General features: G+C 48.1%; 1 protein-coding gene across 2 annotated transcripts; it reads left to right on the forward strand.

Moving 5' to 3' along the window:
- The first annotated feature begins 989 nt into the window (after positions 1-989).
- LOC144163368 (uncharacterized) lies at positions 990-24369 on the forward strand. Of its 2 annotated transcripts, XM_077694325.1 has the most exons (7): positions 990-1045; positions 2565-2749; positions 7560-7866; positions 9774-9903; positions 15754-15937; positions 17793-18715; positions 23361-24369. In XM_077694325.1, exons 1-7 carry the CDS (start codon positions 1002-1004, stop codon positions 23583-23585), a joined length of 1998 nt encoding a protein of 665 aa, XP_077550451.1. In that variant the 5' UTR covers positions 990-1001; the 3' UTR covers positions 23586-24369. The 2 variants fall into 2 exon arrangements, with proteins under 2 accessions (XP_077550451.1, XP_077550452.1); XM_077694326.1 differs by lacking the exons at positions 990-1045; positions 2565-2749 and adding an exon at positions 6620-6718 and having other exon boundaries at positions 23361-24368.
- Positions 24370-25358: the final 989 nt, after the last annotated feature.

Genomic DNA, 25358 nt, shown 5'->3' on the forward strand with positions numbered 1-25358 from the left:
TTAAACCCCACAATCAGAATCAGAATCAGTAATGAAAGAATATTGAAATCACCCCGCTTGCCCAAGAAGGGCTGCAGTTCTAGTGTTTGTATTGAGTATTGAGTGTACAGATTATCAGTTACGTGTGTCTTTGTTGTGTCATCCTGTCGAAGAAGGCAATAAAGAAAAAAAAAAGCCACTGGTCAGCGAGTTTGGGTAGTTTCGGTTTCCAAAATTGGGGCTATCCTAGCGGCAGGGTGCTGCGGCGTGGCCCTTCCTTTTCCCTCAGCGTTTCTTGCTTTCCAGTGTCCACACCGCTCCTCCTCACGCATGCGCAACACCTCACCGGCGCCAATATTTTTTTTTTCTTCTTGTCGGCGCGCACGGAGGGCCAGTTCGGTGCGTGCGTGAGCGAACCGGCGTGTGAAGGGTGGCGCGGTTTGCGTAAACGCTTCCACGGGGTGAAAGTTTCGCTGCATTGTAAAATACATTCGAATGTATTCTAAATATGGGACCGCGGAGGAAGGAGCGTTACCAGTCCTACGCAGCTCTGTGGTGCAGCAACACAGGGCGAAACAGTTCGGCCAAGTTTCTCGCCTTCTCCAAAGACGACAGGTAAGCAAATTAGCTTTGTACAAGTTATAGTGAATTCTTTAAAAGCCGACCGATGGCACTCTTCTGTTTTCAAAATACTTCGCGCATGTAATGTGAAGTTAATGAGACATTTCAGTCGTCTTGGAGTGTAAACTAATGTGCAAATATATCACAGCTCTGCAGGTACGCAAAGTTTTAATAGAAATGAACTTGTCTTTGGTACGCACTCTTGCTCGTAAGATCAATTTGTGGTGGCATTGCCGTTTTTTGATTGCCTTAGTAACTGCTTGAACGTCGATTCAGTATACTTATCAAGGTATTTTTTGTTGCTTCGTGCAGCAGGTACGAGTCTTGGTTTGGGCCCCAAATCGAGGGCGGTTTGCGACTTCATTGGACATTTCCTCCGGTGACTCTCCTCAATCGCTCCAATGTCATCACGACGCACCTGCTCACAAAGAAGGCAACCTCTACTGTACGCGCTACTGCCAAGCTACCAAGCTACTACTGCGAAACTACTGCCAAGCGTTGCTTCAGTGGTCCGAAAAATCTGGCGTAACACCGCGGTGTTCAATGCCAGTCGATTTTCACAGGGAGCAGTGGAAGGCCAAACCGAAATACATGCGTTTTCTGCAGCCGCCATTGCAAGCGTTTCGCTCTTTAAAAAAAAAGCCGCCCGCATCTTCCCACGGGGGGAACTCGAGTAAATGCGTCGCATCTACTCGAGTCAAGCAAAGCGTCACGTCAAGCGTAAGCCATGCAAAGACGCCCCTGACTGATTCCGAACGCGCGCTCCGCCGCTTATATACGTTGAGGGGACTGCGTAAGCCGGTCCCAGTCGACGACGTTGGCGTACTTGTAAAGCGGCGTGGACTCTAGGTGTTTGAGCCAACCGCGGATGTTGCTTGGCCGGAGAACGGCACACCGGTTATATGCGCAGCGCGCCCGAAGGAGAGGAAACCGCGGAAGAGAGAGTACTGCACATGCGCCGGCCCAAGCGCGTCTGCCGGCCGCGGCTATGACGCAACGTGCCGCGGCTATGACGCAACACAATCCACTTTAATCCAATCCAATCCAATCCAATCCAATCCAAATCCAATCCAAGCTAATCCAATCCAAGCCAATCCAATCGAATCCAATCCAATGCCCCTCGCGAGAGAGTGTTCGAATCCAATCCAATGCCCCTCGCGAGAGATGTGTTCGCTTTCGCCTCGACTCCACGCGCATGCGCAGTGAGCGTGCGGACTACGGACGCCAACGCGGGTGACATCGTGAGTTACTGAAATGCTCTGCATTTAAAATAAAACCAAGTAGAAATGCCGGCTTTGCTGTTCAATCTAACCTGCGCGCCCGCGCCTTGTCATCTTATCGCGAGTGGGTTTGGTGTTCCATAGTTCTGAAGTTAGAATCGTCATGCCGTATCGGACAGGATGAGATAAGAGGCGCGGTTCAGACACGAGCTAGAGAGTAGCTTGTGACAACCTAGCCGATATCTGCAAGTAATGAGCACGGTACACGGCACGGTACGCGCATGAAATTTTTGTTTTTTGCTCATTTTTATGCGCTAGCTGGGGCCAGGCAATATTCCAGCCTCATGATTCAAAATCAAGCGGATCGCGAAGCACGGCAGGCACCCACAGTGAAACCGGTGGCATTCATGACGAAGCAGAAAGCGGACCCCGCCGAAGACAAAGTTTTCTTCGCTGGCTTTGCGTAAACAGGCCTTCGTGAAGCTTCGAAAGCGACCCTGTCGTGCAGGGGTGGCAGCAGCGAGGCTTCGCTTGAGCCGGCTATGATAAGATGAGCGTCAGAACATCGAGAGGGGCCAGCCGGCTGTGCCCACGCACTCTCGCTATCTGCGGCGCATCTACGCATAGATCGCGCTGGCATGCAGTTTTGCGCGCTCCGGCCACCGCTCCCGTGCTCCGTATTATTTTTGGAGCACCTGTACGTTCAAGTTTCTCATCAATGTATTTTCTTTTTGTTCCATGCAGCAGGTTTGAGGCTTGGCTGAGGTGCGTCAATCGGCCGGACTGGGAGGGGTTCCCGACGGAGAGAATGCGGCTGTCGCACCGTTTCGTTCGTGACTTCGCCGGCCCTGCAAGAACAGAACTGCTCTGTTCTGCGCTGCGGTCGACTGGAGTCCGCGACGTTCGAGTGTTGGCCCTTGCCAGCAAAGGTAAGCGCAGCGCGCCTATTCAATAAAACGTGATCTCTGAACGCAACGTAGATATTCCCAATTTAGCATCTACGTATTGTGCGCCCAAGAGTTTTCATAAACGCCTGGAGGTGAAGAAAGAAGGTGACGTTCGCTACACAACAACTCGTTACCTTTTCTTTTTTTCAAGTCGCACGGGTAGCAACTGCCGGGGCCGCGAGTCGAGGACGGTTTGCGACTTCATCGGACGTTTCCTCCGGTGACTCTCCTCAACCTTTTCAAAGTCATCACGCCGTACCTGCTTACAAAGAGGGCAAGCACAACTGAACGTGCTTCTTTCTGGGATTAACAGCGCGAAAGAACGGGACAACAGAGGAGTAGACTAACACAGCGCTGGTAGAAGAAAGTGAACGTGCTGCTTACCGTTCACTGCGTATCTACTACCGCGGCGATTTATAATTGTGGGGTACGTGCCATAACCCATTTCTCCTGCGCCATTTAGCTCCGAAACGTATAATTGCGGTGAGCCTGGTACCAAGGGATGCTTCAGTGCGCCGAAAAATCTACCGCAATATTGCGGTGTTCAATGCCAGCCGATTTGCACAAGAAGCAGTGGAAGAACACCACAAAATGCATGCGTTGTCTGCAGCCGCCATTGCAATCACTTCGCTCATTAAAGAAACAAATAAAATAGCATTACCAGCTTTGCTGTTCAGTCTAACCCGCGCGCCCGCGCCTTGTCATCTTGTCGCAAGTGCGCTTTCTGTTCCATAGTTTTAAAGTTTGAACTGTCGTGCCGTGTCGGTCAGATGAGAGGCGCTGCCCAGAGACGGGCTGGAGGATAGCTGGTGACAACATAGCCGATATCTGCAAGTAATAAGTTCGGTAGATGCGGCTTACAATACAGGAACGCGTTTTCTTTCTTGCTGCACGTCTTCTCCAACCCTTCTTCGCGATAAGCACTGTCCTCGCGCACCATTTAAAACTTCAAGACTGGTGCGTTCGATTTGCGCTGTGCGAAAATACGACGTGGTTGCGCATTATTTTTGTAGGTAGATAGAAGCCAGCAATACGGAATCAATGGTGCGGATATTACGTTACACTTTTTCCTCGCGGCGTTTTGTTGGTGTGAGCACGTGGTTCCTGTGAAGTGTAGGCAGGTTAATGGTCGAATTCACGCTTTCTTTCAGCTTGCGTGAACTGGCCCAAAGGCAAGCCTTGGAGCATACCATTGCAAGATTTGTTTTAAATTCCCAGTAATTCTGTCTCTACACTGAAACGAATTTTTGAACATCTAAGAAACCCCCGTTTCTTGAGGCGTGCTCGAGAAATACTTATCTTGAGCGGAACTTTCACGTTTTTTTTTTTCCGCGACGAGGTGTGAGCGAGAAAATATCTGTGTAATGACTAGAATTTTTGAAGTGTTTTTCTTTTCGCACAATCAATTATTGTGCCTAAATGAGCATGTAGCACGTTTTTTTTTCCTATTGTATAATATTTTATGCCTAAATTTGCATGTCATTTTTTGCTTAGAGTGCAATAGTGTGTAAATAAAATGTATATGCAGTATATGAGTGTAGCACATATGTTTTCATGCTTTCGAATCAAAGACGTAGTTATATTAGCTTTGAATAACAGAAAAACAAAAGGAATGTTTGTGTAACGCTCCAAGTATAATAACGCGACAAAAACGACACCAGCACATGCACTATTACCTGCATGATTTCTTCAAATGTTAGACTTTATTTCACAAACATATCAATCAACGCCGGCCATCCCGAGGTACCGGCAAAGCTGGGCTGCTCCTCCGCCTGATCTTCGCCCCATCCTTTGGGCTCGCCTCGCCCGGCACATTGCCCATGTGCGGGGCCCTGACACCTGCGGAATTCCCGCCTGAACGCATTCCAGGCCCTCCAGAACCCCATCTTCGGCAGCCCGGACATGGGCCGCTTTAAATATAGTTTGATCTCTCGCTCTCTCGCGCCCAACTTTCATGCCGGTCGCCGGCCGCGAGCTGCCCACGAGGCGCGAATGTTGGCCGGTCGGGCCAAAGCCACCTAAAAAATTTCCACGTGGCTTTGGTTGGGTGCGCGGCGGCCCGCCCCGGCTGCCGCGGAAAAATGACGTCAGCAGCTCCCGCGACGTCGACAACTCCCTTTCCCCTCGCCACTAGTTGCCATAACGATTAATTCAATGTTTTTCAGACACCATGTGCCACCAGGGGAGGATTTGGCGCGAATTACGAGGGACCTCGGTGGAAGCTACAGAGGCCGCCCCGGACGATACGCTGTTATCGGTCTGCTAAAGCTTGGCCTGCGATGAGCTTTCCGTGTGACGCTCCTTCCGGTCGCCGTTTGCTTTGCGCTCAATCAACCTTACAGACGAGTTACCGATGGGTGGCCGATAGCTTGGACACCAATGGGGACCCTTGCGGTTTCCAAACACTGACAATCGGCCACTGCCGCTTGGGATGTTCTTTGCTAGTGGTAGCTGCAAGGGCAATGGCTGCTTCTTCGGCGGTGTTGATGTAGTTGCAGTCCCTGATTATTAACTATGCTGATGGCGTGGGCTGATCGACTGGTGTATGCTGATGCGTCTGCATGCGTACCTAACGTCAGGCCGTTTTCCGCATGCAGTTCTGTATGCTTTGTTGTAGATCGATCGGATGCATGTTTTTTGGTATCGGGGAGACAGTGAGGCTCTCTCTAACATGTAGAAGGAATGCGTTGTTTAGCGTTGTTGTCTTTTGGGACTTCGTAACCCAGTTTTCCTAGGGTGTGTCTTCCCGTCGTGGTGAGTTTCAGGCGTGCCATTTTGGCGAGTTTTGTGAGCTTCAGCCAATTCCTCCCGAGTGTAGTGCAGGCCTAATGCAGTAATTTGTCTGTAGAAGCAGTGAGGGGTAAACCGAGAGAAAACTTGCAGGCCTTTCGTACCAAGATACTGTTTTTCTTTTTCGTATAAGAAAATTATGATTGAAGAAGGAGAGAGGGAGAGAATAGAAGGACAGCAAAGCTTGATGTCGGGGTAGTTGGTGCAACATGCTTTTTGAAGGGGAGTTCCGCTTGATATGATCAGAGACGGACACTTGAAAAAAATGTACACTTTCACGAGAAGGTGCCGTCTTCTCGTGAAAGTGTACGTTTTTTTTTCTCCTGTGTCCGTCTCTGTGCATAACAAGCGCAACTTACCCTCCAAAAAAGGAAGAAGGGAGAAAGAAAGAAGGCGAAGAAGTAGACGGAAGCAACAACAAACAGAAGCAACAGCAGAAAAAGGTGCACAAAAAGAATAAAAAAGAGATTATGGTATTATTATTATTATTATTATTATTATTATTATTATTATTATTATTATTATTATTATATTGTTGGTGGTACCGGTGTTCATCTTGTTTGTGTTCCTTTTTCTTTGTTCTTTTTATTTTTCCTCCTTTGTCCATCGTTTCTCGTTTTTTTCCCTCTTCGTCAACATACCCACGAAGGGACTCGATCAGGACTTGTGAGGGGCTTTTTGGCGAAAGAAGACTAGCTAACAACAGGAAAAGAAAGACAGGAAAAAAAAAAGACCTCGTGCAATCCGTAGGGGCGAGCATAGAGTTTCATACTAATATATTAGTATGAAACTCTATGGGGGCGAGGATAAAGAAAGCCCGCATCAGCAGAGTTGTGTCGTGCTTGGCGATACGAAAACGAGAAATCGAAAGTAAATTTATATTCTTTGCGGTACCGAGAATCCTCGCCTTGCAGACAAAAGGGGTCGGTAGGTAGTAGTACGTTATCTGAGCAGAACGTCAAAGGCCGATGCGGGGAAATGAACTAGCAAAGAAAAGAAGCAGACGTAGTAAGAGCGTGAGCCCGCTTCCGCGAAAGCGCTATCGTCACCGCATCCCTCACGCGCCAGTCTTCGAGGAAGGACGGCAAGCAGTACCCCGATGAGCGGCAGCAGCAGCTCTCTGCCGACCTACGCCTAATTGTGCTGCGACATCCGCGACAAGTAAGCCATTTTCACGCACCTGCAGGCGTTCGGAAACTGGGAGCGCGTAACAGGAACGGATGTGTCGTCGCGGGACAACCTGGCCACTGGAAGTAACACCGTGCTCTGTCGGGCCGGTCCGCCATATTTGAATGGCGAGAATGCATCGCATCGAGCGTGCTACTTCAGAATACGGTCCCCGTCGATAGCTTGCTTTTGCCTTAGTCATCTTCATACACGGTAATCTCATTACGCGTTATAAAGACGATAGTCTTTCTGGCCAGGCTCCCGAAACGGAAAAAAATTGGGTCTCTGGGTCTGTGTGTCTGTCTGTCCGTCTGTGCGGGGCTCATTTTAATTTAATGTGGTGGCCAGTCGTGTGGAACCCGTTAAAAACGCTTTGAAGTTCCACCCGCCGTGTCTTCGCATTTCCTAGATTTCGCGTTTCCGACAGCTATTCCCATTTTGAGCATGGATAGCCGTTGCCGTTACGAGGGCTTTAAGTCGGTTATGATCGGCGCAGAAAACTTGTTGCTCAGTATGCGCAACGCTCAATGGCACCGATTCCTCCCTGCGTGGTGTAATGTGCTCCTTGTTACGTTATTTGTCTTACTCCCGTGGCTCAGTGGCTAAGGCGTTGCGCTGCTGAGCACGAGGTCGCGGGTTCGATTCCCGGCCGCGGCGGTCGCTTTTCTGATGGAGGCGAAAAGCAAAAACGCCCGTGTGTACGAGATTTCGGCGCACGTTAAAGATCCCCAGGTGGTCAAAATTAATCCGGAGCCCTCCACTACGGCGCGCCTCATCGCCTGCGTTGCGTCGGCGCGTTAAACCCTACAATCAATCAATTATTTGTCGTACTCAGCGATTCCAGTCGAGATGAACAGACAGTTCGCCTGCGCGAAGGCGCCAGGCATCCGCGGGGACGCCAGAGAAAACACGACGGAGTCCAAGGAACGGTCCCTTCAGGAGCGAAGCAAGCCGGCTAAGGGCCGAGAAGGATCTTCTTCTTCCTCGTCGGAGTCTCAACCGCCTTCGGTGCAGACGGCAGTGGAACACCCCGATCAGTTCCACAATTTCTACGGCAGACCCCACTGGCGCCGCTACGCAAGTTGCGTCCTGACCACCGCGCTCTCCATCCTCATCTGCCTGGTACCGCTCCTCTCCATTCGGTGAGCCTCTCTGCGGCAGGGAACGTATGAGCTCTTTTTAACTATCAACCGGAACCGTGCAATCATAGTGCCAAAAGTGGCAAAGGCGTATGCGAAGAGAGGGGGACTGAATACTAGTGACGCCCGACAAAATAGGTCGAATTTCGCCACTCGAGCAATACACCGTTCTCACAAAGCACTAAGGTTCACGCGCGTTTCTACTCCTCACTGCGATTCTACTCCTTACTCGGCAAACTCGTACCGACAAGAAAGACTGCTTCAAGTGGTCCGGCTGAAAACATACGGTGTCACCGGGATCACGGGAGTAAAGACTCAGCCGAGAGAATAGGTCATGGGCTTGCTTTGTCCCTTTTTGTCGAATTGCTTGAACAGGTTAAAGGTTAGGAAACATACGCTATGTTCGGAGTTCTCTCGGAAGGCTCCCGTGCATTTTTAACCAGGGAGCGCAGTTCCGAAACGTCCTTTCCCTCGCACCACCCTCCTCGCCGAACTGCTGACGCTGGCTATGGCCACACACCTGGAATTCCGTGAGGCTAGTGTACAGGACTTTTCACGCGTTTAGCCTGTGGGACGTACCAGGTTTTGAAAGCTGAGATGAAAAGAAAACACGCGGCAAACCAGCGTAACGTGATTGTGGTAGTTGTGGTGGCGGCCGGAAGCAGCACAAGATGTTTCCCTTGGCCTAGCCATAGGTTTCATGCAATAAAAGTTAAAACACACTAATTGATTCCATGTAAAATAGTAAGACACTTCAACATTTGTGACAGAGAAACAGAGTGTCATAGGAATTCGACCGCATCTTACGGCACTTCAACCGCGATTCCAGAACTGATGTCCCATTCGGGTCATCCACGATCTATTTCCAACCATTGTGCCACGGCAAAGAACTGTAGAGTCTCTGGTACTACACGAATTCTAGCTGCTAAGTTCTGGCACGTTTGTTAAGCAAGCAAAGGGAACTCTACTGATTGTTTATTGCAGTTCGATTGTTTTGTTACGTATGTTTCAGTTGATTGATTGATTGATTGATTGATTGATTGATTGATTGATTGATTGATTGATTGATTGATTGATTGCTTGAGTAGTCCCATTTCACATTAAATTTTTCCATGCAAAATAATAAGACACTTATTCAACATTTCAGACGGAGAGACAATGCCATAGGAGTTCGACCGCGTCTTATGGCACTTCACCCGCGATTCCAGAACTGATGTCCCCTTCGGGTCTTTGTGACAGAAAAACAAAGTACCATAGGAGTTCGAGGGCGTCTTATGGCACTTCACCCGCGATTCCAGAACTGGGGCGGTATTCTCGAGTTTTGTCCCGTTTGCGTCCCTTTCAAAAGTGTCCCTTTTGGCAAGCCCTGATTGGCCAAAAACAAACAACCGGAAGTGACGTAGCGCAAGCGCGGCAAACCTACTGCCAACGCTTATTGCTTAACCGGAAGTACGTCACGATGAAAGGGACGCAAAAGGGACGTTTTCAAAAGGAACAGTTACAAGATTACCGCCCCAGATGTCCCCTTCGGGGCATCTACGATCGATTTCCAACCACTGTGCCACGGCAAAGAACTGTAGAGTCCGTGGTGCTATACGAACTATAGCTGCCATGTTCTTGCACGTTTGTTAAGCAAGCAAACGGAACACTGCTGATTGTTTCTTGCAGTTCGATTGTTTTGTTACGTATTTTGCAGTTTATTGATTGATTGATTGATTTATTGATTCCATTTCCGTACCAACGTTATCCCCGTTGGTCCATGGCTCACAGGCTCTACCACTCTAGGCGGGCTGCTTTGGCAGAGACAGTAACAAATTGCAACACATAGAGGGCTAGCTGAAGCGTGCTACGCCGCGTTGGGTCGGGGTTTCTTTTTGTATAAGCGTGACAAATATTGCGCGTCTCTACAGGCTCTACATTGAGTGCCAGCAGCCCACGTGCCAGCACTGTATCCAGGAGACGTCGAACTCAATCGACGATTCCGAGAAGCCTTGCGACAACCTCTACGAGTACGTCTGCGGAAAGTACGCCTCTGCCTTGGTGAGCAGCTATATAGTGGGTCCTTTCTAGAGCTCCACAGTACACACGGCTTCGGACATTCGGTACTTGTTTCAGAAACCCAAAGGAACTGATTTGTCAAGGTGGCATTTCATGCCTGCCAAGCTTTTAGCTGAAATTTCACTTTAGGGTTGAACCTTTTTGCGCTCTATAGGGCTCCAGTTTATTTATTCGACAGGTCTTGCATCAAGGGGAGTTCCATCAGATGGCTTTCGTCCCTTTCAAAACACACATTTTAAAGCGAAGCTTCCTTTCCCTCCCTGATGGCGACAGTACGCAAAAACGCACGGCAGGAAAGCCAACTTTACACAATGGGAGGGCACATGATTGCGATGGGTTCCCTAAAAAAAAAAACGCCTCAAAAGAAAACACACGCTTCCCGTGCTCGGAATCCTGGGTCCCTCGCGTTACGAGGCCGACGTCTATTCGATTGCGCCAGCCAGACACGGTCCAAGCAGTCTGGATTCTGGACTTTGACCTCGACTCAGGTTGCATAAGAGAAAGCTGCGCGTTGTAACCAGCTTTATCTTAAGGAAGGGGCTTTTTTTTAAGATGACGTTGAACAAGGAAGCGGGGTCTTACATTCGATGCTTGCTGTCCTGCAGAACATTTGAGAACACCAAGGATTAGAGCAGTTACTCGTGAAAGTGGTTAGGTGTCGGAAATGCAGGAGATGAACTCGTGACAGAACATTGTTGCGGAGGCCACCGAAGATAACACCATTATTTCGCACTGCGGCCCCCGTTGGCTAGAAAATCAGCTTCAGAAAGCTTTGGAAACTAATCGATTGAAAAGTTTGCGATATGCTGTGCTTAAAGGGGCCGTGAAGACAAAATACCCGTTCGATTCATTAGGAGAACTGCTTTGTCCTGACAAAAATGATACCATTTTTATCACCAACTGCGCAATAATAATGGAGATATCAAAGAAAGCATGCGAGTCAGTGGGTGCGTTCCAATTTACCGTTTAGACAGCTTCGTTGCCGTCTTCGCGGACAGTACGCCATGTTAAGCCCCGTTCCAATTCGAACGAAGCAGTCAACGAAGACTGCTTCGAGGAGACAGCATCGAAGTCAGCAACGATGCAGGCTACCTTCCCGTCTAAACTGAAAAGCGACGCCAGCGCCACCTTTTTGCGTTTTTATGTTGAACCAAAAGCACTTGTTCCTTCAATTAAATATTTAGTAAAATTTACTAGTCATGAAGGTGACTTTGCCTAGTTTTTATATTACGTAACGTTTGTAATAACAACGGTAATATTAGTTACGAAACTTGCGCCTTGCTCAACTCAACATGTCTGCAACGACGCTGTCGTCTGCTGGTCGTCTGCGCTGGTGTTGCGTTTGCGACCGAGGCGCCGTTCCAATTTCATTCCTTTAGACGTCTAGTTAGACTGCTTCGTAGGCTGTCTACGAAGCTGTCCGCGAATCGGAACGCAGCCAGTGGCGACTGCCTATCCCCTTTCCGGCACCTTTTCTATGACGTCACAGAATCTTGTATGTGTGACTGGCGGCCGCCTAATTAACCCATCGCTAGGGCACATGTCGATTGTAGTGGGGCATGTAGTCCCGTTTGATTGCACCACTTTCACGCCAACGTGCAATTGACACACTAAAAATTGTTACTAGTGCTGGAACAGATGATGTCACTCCTGCCCATAAAACGTCACTGTAGCATAAAATTTGAATTTTTCGATACTTCTTGCGTTTTATCGATTAAAAAAAAACGTATTTCGCGACTGGAATCAAGCTGAGGGAGGAACTGAAGCCTAGCTCTTTCAAATTAAACAAAGTTGTAATTTGTCTTCGTGCCCCGTTAACATGGGAGAGAAATAATGCCGCACACGCAAGACATTCATTTCATTTCATTTATTTCATCCTTAAGGGCCCGCGGACATTACATAAGGGAGGGCAAGAGACGAGGTACAGCGCAATTAATGTTCAAAATAACGCACACAAAAGCAAAAGAACACACACAGAAGCTGGGATCGAATTCAAAAGAAAGTAGAACAACAAAAACATGAATGTTCTGTCAAAATTATAAAAAAAAAATACACATATGAGAGCTAAAAACTAAGGGTAAGGACAGATCTAAACTACAGCACAAAAAATAGGGGTGGTCAAGTTATTAGGAACAAGCAAGTTGCACAGGCAAATGGTCGGTGACTTTAGCACGGAACGTTTCGCGGTTGGTGCATTTGGTGCGTAATTCGCAGTGCTCCGATAGGGCATTCCACATGACTGTTGCGTGCGGAACAAATGACGAGGTAATTGCTGATGTATGGCCGGCAATACGAGCAATGGGACTGCAGTGATTTGGGCGAGCTGAAGTTCTGTGCGCTGGTTGAAGCAATGGATGGCGTGAGCGGGGATGATAGAAGTAGCGGTGGAAAAGCCATAGACGGGCGACAATTCGGCGGGATTCAATCGTTGGGAGTGAGAGAGAGAGTGTTTCATTGCAGTGACGCTGGTTTTATGGGAGTACTACGAAGAAATGAAGCGGGCGGCTCGGTTTTGAACGGACTCTAATTTGGTTGTTAGATAGGCTTGCGATGCATGCCAAATTGGCGCTGCATATTCGAGTTTTGCGCGTACAAAAGTGATAAAAGCTAACTTTTTTACTTCAGTGGATGCGCTCTTGAGGTTGCGTCGAAGGTAGCCAATACTTCTGGATGCTGCAGAGAAGATGGTATCGATATGGATAGTCCATGATAGCGATGACGTCAAGTGAACCCCGAGATATTTATAAGATGAAGCAGAGGGGCTGGGAGTAGCATTAATATAATAAAGGTAAACTGCTGCACGGGTACGAGTAAATGATAATGATTTGCATTTAGCTATGTTCAGTGGCATTATCATACCATGCAGCAATGGAGACACGGTCGCTTTGAAGATCCGAAACATCGCCTGGTTTGTTAATGACTGTTTAAATGACGCAGTCATCAGCAAAAAGCCGAAGATGGGATTTTATATTTTCAGGCAAGTCAGTGATGTAGATGGGAAAGAGAAAAGAAAGCTTGATAAGCCGGCGCCTTGCGGCACACCGGAAGTTACTTCGGAGAGGGTTGATTCATAGTTGTTGGCCGCCGTAACTGAAGATTTAAGACAGTTGTAAATCTTCAGACTATCCTTTGATATGGTGTTTGTGCCAGCGGCAATCGTTTGATGTCCGCTGAAAACTATAGGGTGATACTGCTTCGTAATATATTTTGGCGATTTTTCATTCTCGCTATGATGAATGGAAGTAACACAAGTGAGCAACGCTCTACCGTCACGCGGAGGAGACAAACGAGCTCCAGCACGTGGGTGGCCCGTTGATCGAGCGGGGGCGCCACTGCGCTGAACGGGCGAAAACCAATCCGGCATTTTTGTCCTCTGTATCTGCCGCTTCTTCACTTTGCAGTGCAGGGAGAGCCATGAACTCGTTCTGGATTCGCCTGCACCAGTGGTGAATTGAATGGCGAAATTCGACAGTCGCGCCCTACACTTGGGGAACGAATAGTGGAGTGAACTGGTTCACGTAACGGAGGTTAGTCGAACGAACTTTGGCGGTAACGCCGTCGGCTCTGTGCGTCTAAGCCCGTTCTACATGGAGCGAATTTCGCCTGCGAATCCGCTGGAACGAACATTCGCACCTGCGAAGTTCGCAATGCCTGGGATTGTCGTCTACATGGGGCCTGCGAACGCCGCGATTTTCGCAATTCAGATACGCCTTGTTTGCAGACTGAATTAAGTTTGCCACCAGCAAAGGTTGTTGTGATTTTAACAAGGGTGGTTTTATTTACTTTCTTGGCAAGTTGTTTCTGCCTGGTTTAAGGTAAATATAAGTTTATTTGCGGTTTTACATAAGAATCGCCAATTCTTCATCAATATATGCGCACACAGCAGAAAAGACAAACGTTTTGGTGTGCCCGCGCTATTGTCGCGCTCATACAAGCAACGCCATCTGGTTTCCAAGCGTGCAAGTGGTGCCGAGCTGTGCTCCTATTGGCCGCAGGTCCGGCCCCTCTACGCCGCACACGCCGCACGAGCGGCGTTTGCTCGACCGCTTCAAATGTTTGGCACTTTGCCGCAGCAACGAAAAAAGGTGGTTTTGCCGCACGAGCGGCGCCGCATCAGCGAATTCGCAGGCGAAATCGCTCCATGTAGTACGGGCTTTAGTCTGCAACCGCACCGGCCTGCCGGAAGGAACAAAACTCGCGCACGCAGCGATCGGCATCCTCTTTCCACGTGGCTGAAGGAGGGCTGGTGGAAAGGGCAGTACAATAGGACGGCGCCGTTGCCACAGAACCGCTAGCAGTCTGTCACTGATGCGTTTTGTGGTGTGGACACTATGATCTTCAAAGCACACTGGCGGGCTAGTTTGTCTGACACGACGGAAATAAAATTGCGCTAGGAGGACAGGACGAACAGATGAAGGCACACCACACAGTGCAGACTAACAAAAAGTTGATTTCACGCTCATATATACTGCTACCAAGTTGACACGTGGAACCCAGAGAAGTTTAAAATACAAAACTACAATCCCAAAAATATACAAAGAAAAACCAGACACTTTCCCCATGACACACATGCCGTCTCCAACAGATTAGACCCCATCAAGAACCCAATTTCTTTTCAACAGTGAAGCGACACAAATGCAAACATCACCCGCGCGCGCAATTTCACGCGCCTCTATATTTCCCGCGTGAGCGAGTCACGGCTCCTAGCGAGCAGCTTAGTTTTTTTTTTCAAAAAATGGAGAACACTTACAATCACGGCAATGAATGCCAAGATGCCCGCTTATCGAGTTACGAATATTATTCTTGTGCTCACGAAGTCTGATGACGGCTAGCCTGGCTCAGCAAGCTGAGCGCGGCTATTACCTTTCCAGCTACCCCCCCCCCCCCCCCCCCCCCCTACCTGGTTGTGTCAGTAGCTGAAAAGGTGCTTAAAGAGGCTAAGCTGGCAGAGCGAGGCACGACGTGAGGCAGGTGGTGTGAATCCAGGGGACAAACAAAAAATCGCTGTGATTCCTTACATCCACAAGCTGAGCCATAAACCTTAAGCGCATCGCTCGACGTGCAGGGGCGAATGTGGTTTTTTTCTGCACCTGACAAGCTTGCAAAGCTTTGTCGCCACGTCAACTGCACACGAAAAGGAGAGAATGGGTGCTGCACGAAGCACAAAAGTAAGTTGGTTGCCTGCAGGGAGGGAGCGGTTTACTTGATCCCTTTGGCCTGCAAGAAAGTTTACATCGGCCGAACTGACAGATGTACTAACGGTAGACTTCGTGAGCATAAGAATAATGTTCGTAAATCGATAAGCGGGCATCTTGACATTCGATGCCGTGATTGTACGTGTTCTCCATTCTTTGAAAAAAACTAGGGTGCTCGCTAGGAGCCGTGACTCGCTCACGCGGGAAATAGAGGCGCGTGTAACTGCGCGCGCGGGTGATGTTTGCATTAGTGTCGCTTCACTATCGTTGTTGGGAAAAGAAATCGCGTTTCTTGATGGTGTCTAATCTGGTTGAAACGGCATGTGTGTCAGGGTGAAAGTGTCTGGTTTTTCTTTGCATTTTTTTAGAATTTAGTTTTATATTTTAAACTTCTCTTGGTTCCACGTGTCTAGTTGATAGCAGTATATGTGAGCGTGAAATCAACTCTATTAGTTTGAGTAGTTTGGCGTGTCTTCTTCTCTTCGTCCTGTTTTTTTAGCACAATTTTATTTCCACTATGATCTTCACCGACTCTTGCGTCTACAGATATTGCTACGAGACTTTCTCGAGTCATCTGCACTTCTGTTTACTTGGCACAGAATAAACGTTTTCCCCCATTCGCTGACAATCGCCGCAGAATACCTGGTTCCCGAACGCCTTCCTGCGGGTACAGGTGCCAATCTTCTTGTCCTTCTACAAGAAGATCATGCTCGAGGACGCCGAGGCCGTGAGGGAAAGGCAGGGCGAGGACAGCGTGTCCCACAAGGCCGTCTTGATGACTCAGCGATGCCTATTCGAGGCTTACGACTTCGGTGACCTCGGTATGCACCCTTCCCGCCTGCATGTCATCGTAATTCGGTAGTTGAGCTCGAAAAAAACAAAGCGCTGTCAATTCCGAAGAAAGCTAGTCAAGACACGCACCCCATATTTATCATACATGATGATGGTGATTATTCGTGGTATGCGTGCCTGGAGTTCTCTTTCTCTTTTTGCTCGCCGTCTCACGCATGATCTTGTTGGGTTTGGTGGCAACACTACAGCCAATGGCGCACGCAGGATTTCGTTTCGGAGAGGGCTGGATGCCGGAAAACAGAATGAAAAAAAAAAAGAAAGCAAAAACAAATACAACGCAAGAAAACAACTAAAAATCCATAAAATAAACTTCGGCATTCGTTGGGGGTACACTGCAGACGGCTGTGTAATAAAGACGCTGCGCCGAGCAGCGTCTGTTCATCCGCACCCAACTGACTCGAACAGAGGCCATACAACGCCCACTACATCGCCGTACGCTACAGCAACCCCCCCTCCCCACCGCTGCTTCCAACGCTCTCCTACGCACGGTACACCATCCGAACTTATGGAAGCCCACTGACAGGCTCAAATATCCCGACTTGCCCTAACCCACACCGGCAGAACCGTCCTATCCTCCCTCAAAATTAACCCGCCCGTCTACCACTCCCCATCCCGTCCCTCCAGAATGACGAAAGGTTCTCTCTCCCTTCCCTCGCCACATGCACCCACCCGATCACATACTACACGGTCGCCTGGCGCGAGCACTATACCATGACACACGGTACCCCATCCTCGGACACGGTGTGCGCTGATACTGCTGAACAGCAACCCCGCCATACCTACGTCATGGCAGCAGTGACCACACCCCAAACGCCTCTGCCTCATCCACCATCCGGGCTGCCCATACCCACGGGGAGGAGGAATGAATGAATTAATGGCTTTATTGAACAGGAGGCCGTAGGCCCTGGTTGGGGATTGGGTCAGGAGAAAAAAAAAGTTTACAGTTAAAAGATCACTGTTCAATGTTCAAGTCATGTCTATAGCCCTAGCTCCTTTCACTTCTGTGTCCGGACACATAGATTAGAAACACGCATCACACTGCCTTGAACAGGCCACTCACAATCGCGCACTTAGAGTTCCTCTTCATAGCTCCTCTGATAGCTCCCTGCGGAAGCTATACAGAGGAACTCTAGTGCCCTGGCCGGCCTCGATTTTCTTCCGGTCTCGATTTTCTTCAAAATTGGGGAAGCGAGTCTCCTCAAGAGGGCAAACAATACTGCTGAAAAAAATGTTGCATCATTTTGTTTGCAAAGCAGCTGAAATCGCACATTTGAGACGCGTCTCCGTGCCGCTGCTAAGATACGGCAAACGATAGTTTTTTTTTTTTTTTGTGGCCAATATTGGCCAATCTCCCTAAGTAAGTATGCTTAGCTTGACAAACGTGCGATCGAGGTACGCGTGCACAATCGTGCGGTCTTTTTTGGGCTTTCAACTGCGGACACATTACATAAACGATTGGCTCAACAGCTTCGTTGTTAAAAGTAAAGAAAACCTAATTGTGCCTAGGGATAGATAACATTAAAGGGAACTGATGTAAAAAGTAGCACACCATCCAGCACTATGGGAACCCGGATGAACTCTCAAGACAAATTACTTATGACCGTGACAGATATGTTCCGACACAATTACCATCGGTGATTTTATCTGCGGAAAATATGAGTGCCAGGTTGACGCAAGCTGTGACCCCACGAAAACCTGACATAACATAGATTGGTCCATACGGCTAGACTGCTAGAACAGCTCATGCATACAACATTCTTGAGGGTGTAGTGTTTAGTTATTCGAAAAGAAACTTGACTAATGCTCCGACTTCTTATGAACCAGGGTCTCCTAGATCGGAGGGTGAATTTATCGAAATTCTCGAGGAAGAGGAAGAGGGCGATAAAAAAGCGAAGAGTATGAAGGACGACAAGGACTCTGACGAGGCTGACAAGGGCAAAAAGGACGATAAGAAAGGCGGCAAGGACAAAGGAGGAGGCAAGGGCGGGAGTAAAAAGGGCAGCAAGTCCGGAAGCGGCGGAAGTGAGGGCAAGGACAAAGACAAGGAAAAGGGCAAAGGCAAGGGAAAAGATAAAGGCAAAGACAAGTGCAAGAAACCCAGCAAGGACAAGAAAAACAAGGATGACAAGGTGAAAGACGAAAAGGGCAAAGACGGAAAACGTGCAGCTGGTAAGGAAGAAGCGCTATACTTCGCCTCTCTTCCAATAGCAGCGAGATCAGGAGGAGGGCGCAAACTTTGGGAACTGGAGAAGAAGAAAGAGTCTGGCGGGGAGAAGCCGCTCGCTGATATCAGCCACACGGACCTTCCCGCTTGGCTTGGGCCCTTAAGCCCGTTGGAAGCGGTACAAAAGGAAGGCGCGAAGAAGGCCGAGAAGTCCAGCGACAAGTCTTTGCTGAAGAGTACCTCGTTGGCAGAAAAGAACACGACGTCTAAGACAGATACGACTGACAAATCAGAGCACAAACCGGATGACATGGACCAACCGAAGAACAAGACCTCGTCTAAAGTCGTTAAGAGTGGCGAGCCTTCGTCACCGATGACCGTGGTTCGAACTTTCACGTCCAGAGGCCCCGTGTACGCGGACAGCTCCTTCGGCGAAGACGCGGGCGACGAGGGCGGCCACAGCTGCATCGAGATCCAGATGCTCGGCCACCAGTACCCAGTCGCCGATCAGAGATGGGCCGCCCAGAGCCAGGCACAGCCGTGGGAACAAAGCTACCGCGACGGTGCGTCGCAGCGGCGGCAGGTATGTGAGAGTCGTCCCTGCATCGGGACAGCTGACGACCACAGCTGGCGCGATTGGCGGCCGGCGAGCGAAGGCGCCGACCTGACTCGGCTGTAGTAAGGCTGCCTCTGCCGTATTTACTCACGTAATGAACACACTTTTTTTTCGCGTACAACAGAAGCAAAGTTGGGGCTGCGTTTATTATGCGGGGTAATTTTCAGGAAACATTTTCGAAGGGACGAAAGAAGGCCGCAACGAAAAAAAAAAACAATGCATCAAATAACATAGCTTTCGCAGTAAGTATACGCGCACACAATTGGTAAACAAACAGCGCTTTTATTGAACTGCACTCGTCTTCGTTTGTCAAGGCTTCACTTCAATTCCTAAATATCTATACCGGCAGGGCGGTTCCCATACTCAACCGCGTGCTCCAGAACCTCAAAAACCGGCAGTGTAGGCGCCATTTCGGCCCGTCGCCGACTGAAAGGTGCAAGACGAGTAGAAAAGCAAGTAAGTAAGAACACTATCACAAAAAAAAAGTAGGTCTAGTTGCTCAGCGGGCTGAGCCGACTGCGCGTCGTCGTGACTGGCTGCCCCACGACGCCGCGCTGGAGTGTTATCTTTTACTCCGAGAGATGGCTCTATATTAAATGCGCGATCATCATCAGCGCGAGAGAGTGAAGATGGAAAGCTGCAGTAGGGCCACTCGTGGAACTGAACGGTTAAAAAGTTGGGGATGCGTTTATTACGCCGGGAAAAAAGAAACCTACTTTTCACGACTGAAGTTGGGGGTGCGATCATAATGCGAGTGCGTTCATTACGCGAGTGAATACGGTAGTTCCGTTTGATTATACCGCTTGAATGCCAACGCGCACTTCACTCACTGACAACTCTGTTTTCAATGCTGGTGCTCATTATATCACTTCTGCCCGTATTATGTCACTGTAGCTCAAATTTTGTATTTTTTTTCGATATTTTTTTGGATTTTTTCGCTTAAAAAAACTTCTTTCGTAGCTGCTATGGAGCTAAGGAAGTTATCAAAGGCTAGTTCTTTCAAATAGATCAAAGTTGTATTTTGTTTTCATGGCCCCTTTAAAGGCCAACTGCACTCAAATTTTACTTTGGCCAAGTTTGATCCAAATAAGTGTTCATGCTCAAAAAATCTCCATGGCCAAGTTCTAACCACGATACCCACGTAGCACAATAGCTGCAAACGTTCAAAGTAGCTCCTAGCAGACGACGTTTGCACCTGGCGGAGAGTCGCCGAAGCAAGTTCTGAGTGGCCTGTGATGGGGAAGAGTAGCTTCACTAAATAAATACATACGCTTAAAGGAGCCATGAAGACAAAACACAAATTTGGTTCATTCAAAAGACGGCCTCGTTAGAATCATACTGACACCAGTTTTAACGTAAACTACGCTCAAATAAGCTACATAATTAGGAAAAAAAGAGAATGGCCATGCGACCCGCTCGCTAATTTCCCGCAACAGAACCTATGATGTAATACCATCCTCCTCTGCGATTGGCGGAGGCCGGCAAAAGCAAACGCAATTAGGTTAAGTTTATAAGCTTGCAGGACGAGCTAGTTGTGCTTAAATTTAGGGCACGTTCTTTTTAAAGCAATAAAAATGGTGCGACAAACAGTGGAAGTTACGAAAGCACATGTAAACATAGAAGTACTGATGCGCACTGCTGTTGGTGCTGTGCGCTCTATGCTTGGTTTAGCTGCACAGCACTGCGGGCCTTTGGTGTTGTCTCAGACGACACTGGCCGATTGACGCAAGCAACGGTGTCTTATGTGGCTATATTTGTCGTGCGAGCACTACGTTTCACAAAAGGATTATTTTCTCCCAGAACAAAAACAAGCCAGGCAGAAACGGCTTGCCACGGTAGTGTTGCGGCTTCTAGGTTCAGTAACGTAAACAAACGCGCGAACGCCGCCGTAGGGTACCTCAAAACTAGCGCCGCCGTACAGGTTGGAGACACCCTTTGAACGGTCCCGTGCGGCCGCAGTTGGGTCAACGTGCTCAACGCGTTGTTCTTTTCGTTTACCACGAGATCCATCAAACAGGTAAGATGATTCAAACTTCGCCAGTAAACCGCGTTGCGGCGATAATTTTAGCGCGGTTTTGATACAATGACTTGCTTCGGCGGCGAGCGAGTCGCCCAAAGTGGTGGCGCCAGCGTATACGTGTCTCCATCGTGTCTCCACCGTGTACGGCGGACGCACTCTAGGCTGCAGAGCGGTCGGTGCCTGTGATGTCATTGCAGACCACGAAAACACACGATTTAGCGGGAAAATAAAAGTTTTAACTTAAGTTGGTTAATTTCTCAGTGAATAAAGCATCGTTTGTATCGGACAAGCGCTGGGGGAACTATAAAACACGAAATCTTTCGAATAAAACAAACTTGTATTTTGTCTTCATGGCTCCTGTAAGAGTACCGCCACTTCGTGCGCCCGGAAGCGTCTGGGGGTCATTTTGTTTCTGGCTTGCAGTGTTGCCATCTCTCCCCAATTAAACCGCCGCCGGTTGTGACGGGCAGAGTGTGACCGGCCGCTCCAGCGACCGCTCAGCAAAGAGAGAGAGAGAGAGAGAGAGAGAGAGAGAGAGAGAGAGAGAGAGAGAGAGAGAGACGCCCAGAAACAAAATGGCTCGCCCATATGTAAAAAAATATCACCTGGTGCGGACCAGCCAATGAAAATCCTGGCGGCACATAACAATGAGAGGAGAGAAAAGAGTGCCGATACTCTAAAAGCCTTTGTTTAGTGACGCTAGGGACGAAGAACTTGTCCCGTGGAGCTCGCGCTGCTCCGGCGACTGGCAATGCGTACTGCCGTGTGCAGGGATGCGTTCGCTGGAGGTACCTCTGCTACACTACTGCGTTGTACCGCCGTCGGCGTCACGTGTTTTAAACTGACAGCATAGCTAGCAGCAACTGCAATTTTTAAATGCAATAAAAGAGCATCAAGGCCAACAAACTATACAGGCGCTTGCGATGCTTCGGGAGTTAGCAAAGCTTTTCTTCTTGAAAATAAGGTTTCCTCAGGAAAATAGCGCGAAACGCGCACTCACCTGTTAATTTATCGTTCCTATCGCATATTGCTAAATCCTTGACCCCTCGCACTCCCGCGGGCAATATTTGCTATATCTGGGCTGGCCCCACGCCGCGTTCACCTTAGACATTTTCAAAAACTGGACAACCTAAATTGAGTTTTTCTACGCCCCGGTAAAAAAAGTTGTGCCTTTTCCTCCATCACCAAGTGAACTAAAACCAGCTTTGTTCGGCTTAACAAATATATCCGCGCAAAGGTCGACCGTCGTCTTCGCGAAGTGCGAAAGCTAACAAGACTGCTGCTCTGCTATATTGCCGCGAACCATGCATTGGGTTTGTTTGATTGTGTTTTGTTTTTACTGCCCGGCCGCGCCTGGCTGTGTTATTTGTGTCCCAAGCGAAGCGCGTGTTCCGTTCCTTATTTTTAGCCGCACGTGTGATCTGTTTTGATAGAGAGAGCGTTTCGAACTAACGTCAACAGCCTAGAATCCCCTTTGATCTGCAGTGTTCTGTATGTAATTCGACGGTTCGAGAAACACTCGCGCCCAGAGATGAATTTCCGCGGAGCAGACGCCGCGGTATTCGACTCCCCGACGCTCGCCTGCGCACGTCACTTTGTTGAGTGCTGGTTCACCGCCTGTGTATTCTTTGAGTTGTTAGGGGAGCACAAGTTCGCCCCAATAAACTGTTTTCCTTGAAGACATATGCGTCGTCTTTGGCTTTGTGACAATATGGTAAATTACATTATTTTTTCAATTTAGAAAAAAGTTCTCACTTTTTTAGAGTGTTAGATTTAGTTTACCCGAAAGTAACATGCATATTTCAAAGGTGAAAGTAGCATAATTCTATCCTTGATGTGCAGCCACGTGGAATTTACTGGGCGAATATTCACAAAGGCGTCTGCATGTAAATACACAGCAAAAACAGTTTGATTGATCGCCACCCGCGCGCGGTTCGTTCCCCCTCAGAAAATCAGATCAGAAAAAAAAAGAAAACAGGTTGATAGCCAAGGCGACGGCTAAGCTGCTTTTCGATATCATATGAGCAAACAGCTTTGCAAATCTGGTCCTGCTTTTTACTATCAATGCCAAGGATTGCTGCTCCGGTAGGTATTCTAAAGGCAAAATACACTCCCGACAATTCGCTCCATTAATCTCGGTTGCTAGCACCGCGAAGTCGCAATTGTGCTTAACACCATTAGCCTCGCCAAAATGTTATCTTCTGTAGAAATAACTGTGCGAAACGCGACACCACCACGCGCATTTGGAGCCTGCTGCCAGCGGCCGTCGGCACCGGCAAGCGCGCTTCCGTTCCATCATCTACGTCACTTCCGGCCGCCGGTAAAGGCCGCCTTTTCTTCCAGTTTTGGTTCTGAAAACGCCTATCTTCCCGAGCTGTTTGCGTCGCCCGCGTGCCTGTTTAAAACGAAGTGTTTTGCACTTAGCACTCTTTTTTATGTGTACTATTAGATGACATTTGTACGTTGGAAAAAATTTGAGTGCAGTTGGCTTTAAAGGTATGCCTTATGAACATTTGGTTTATTTTCAGTTTTTTATGTCAGTATGCCACAATGATGTATTACTTCCTTTTTGTATTTTTCATCATCTCACAGCTTCCTGTCCCCCATGTGACGACTACAAGCACACACGCTCAACGGATGGAAGGGCAGGTCCTCATGACGGCTCACAACATTCGTCGGGAAAGCGTCGAACGGAGTCGTCCTAATGTTGATCTTTTGCAGTTTGAACAGTGGTTCTTATGCATTGAGTGCATCTTAATTGTTACTCATGTTATTTTTGCTGGAAGCCATGAAAACGTTCTTATTAGTAACTTATAAATAAATGTTTTATTATTCCCGCAGAAAAATGCATTGGAGGACATTAATGGACAAAATAGTTACACAAACTTTGTTTTACCCGTATCTGAAAATTAACGAAACAATTTTTTTGGTAAATAAAGGTTGACTGGTTGACTGGTGGGACCTTTAGCATAAGATACTGCACAAGAGTGTCAGCTTGTTCCCAAACTTTCTGTTTTATTAGCATTGTTTCACCACTTTTGAAGAGTATAACGAATCGAAAACTGTGCATGTTATACATGTGAAAAGTATAGCCTCGGCATAATTGTGTAAGTTTTGCAGATACAAATTCTAGGATGAATTTGTCAGGCAGTAAAGTTGTACGCGTGCAATTGTACCAGTACGCGAATGGGCATGAATTGATGTAAATTAATAAAGGTAAATCTATAAACAAGGTCGAATTCAAACTAGATGCCTGTGACATGCATAAGCTTCTTTCGCGTATAAAGCGCCAAAAATAGGCTGGCAAAACAAGTGTTTAGACCTACAACGTCGTAAATGTGAGCAATATAAATTTTTACGTAAATGGAAGTAATTTCAAATGAAGATGTGCGAGACCTGTATATACGACAGCAAAACCCAAAAAAAATGTTATGATAAAGGCGCCAACAGTTAAACATTGCCGTTGAATAGTCCCATAAAACTGCTAGACTAATGGAAATCCATTGGCTTAATTCCACAAGCGCACTGCTCACATTTCATTTTCAATTTCAATTTTTACAACTGCAATTCATACAGGTGCCAGGGGTCAGACAAACAGCCTGCGATACGCGGCTTGACAATGGTCTGCACCCCCCTCGATGGTAACGCATTGCTGTGTCATGTAGCCAGATAGAGAGAGAGAGAGAGAGAGAGAGAGAGAGAGAGAGAGAGAGAGAGAGAGAGAGAGAGAGAGAGAGAGAGAGAGAGAGAGAGAGAAAACAGATAAAACAGAACACAGAGAGAAAAACAAAGAAATCAAATGGCAACAATTGTTTGAACCTGGTTATTATACAATGTCTAGAACAAGCGAATGGGGCAATGCACTACTGGAGCATTGCAAAATTGTTTTAACACATTTCGTGCAAAATTCTAATCAGGCGAATATAAAATAATAATGCACTAAACACATCGAAAAATGGTATGACCAGAAATACAGGTGAAATACATTCATGTTCAATGGCCCCTTGTGGCTTTCTCGGGCATCGTACATAGTGAAACAGGCATGAAAGAGAATTCTTTAAAGCTGGGAATAGTGATTAAAAAGTGCTGCTTCATGTCTGCCTATGTATGGTGTAAGCAGGACGTCTTCCATTTGCTGATACTTCGCATCTCGCGTTTGTTTTACGCCGGGGCCCAAAACCCGGAGCCCCTTTCGAAGTTGCTCTTGCTGACCGACGACAGTGTTGAGCGTTGACACTGGCAAACCGAGCTCGCGTGCCAACTCCACGCGCTCACTCTTCGGGTTCTCTTCAAATGTGCGTAAAATTTCTTTTAAACGGAGCTTCTTGTGTTTCCTGGACGTTGTCACAAGCATGGCAGCACCATTGGGCACAGCAACAAGATAGCCGGAAGAGAACAAGAAAATAGCCTCAGAACCTCAGCAGCACCACCGAACACAGCAAAAAGGCAGAAAGGGAAGAAATTACAGCGCGGGAAGCACGGAGCATGGCGAAAAATCAGGACGGGAAGTCGCTGCCTGCCAAGAGCATTGCTCACTTTGCGCATCTTCCGTATGATACGTTTCGCTAGATGGCGCGGTGCATCGCCTGA

Source organism: Haemaphysalis longicornis, unplaced genomic scaffold (assembly GCF_048455015.1).
Source record: "Haemaphysalis longicornis isolate Haplotype H1 unplaced genomic scaffold, Haemaphysalis longicornis Haplotype H1 scaffold_12, whole genome shotgun sequence".
Classification (NCBI taxonomy): Eukaryota; Metazoa; Arthropoda; class Arachnida; order Ixodida; family Ixodidae; genus Haemaphysalis; species Haemaphysalis longicornis.

Excerpts from the sequence above, each read along its gene's own strand:
- LOC144163368 (XM_077694325.1), top strand. The coding sequence starts at position 1,002 with ATGTCATCACGACGCACCTGCTCACAAAGAAGGCAACCTCTACT. Across the intron at positions 2,750-7,559 it reads GTTGGCCCTTGCCAGCAAAG|CGATTCCAGTCGAGATGAAC; the intron begins GTAAGCGCAGCG and ends TGTCGTACTCAG. Across the intron at positions 15,938-17,792 it reads TTACGACTTCGGTGACCTCG|GGTCTCCTAGATCGGAGGGT; the intron begins GTATGCACCCTT and ends CTTATGAACCAG.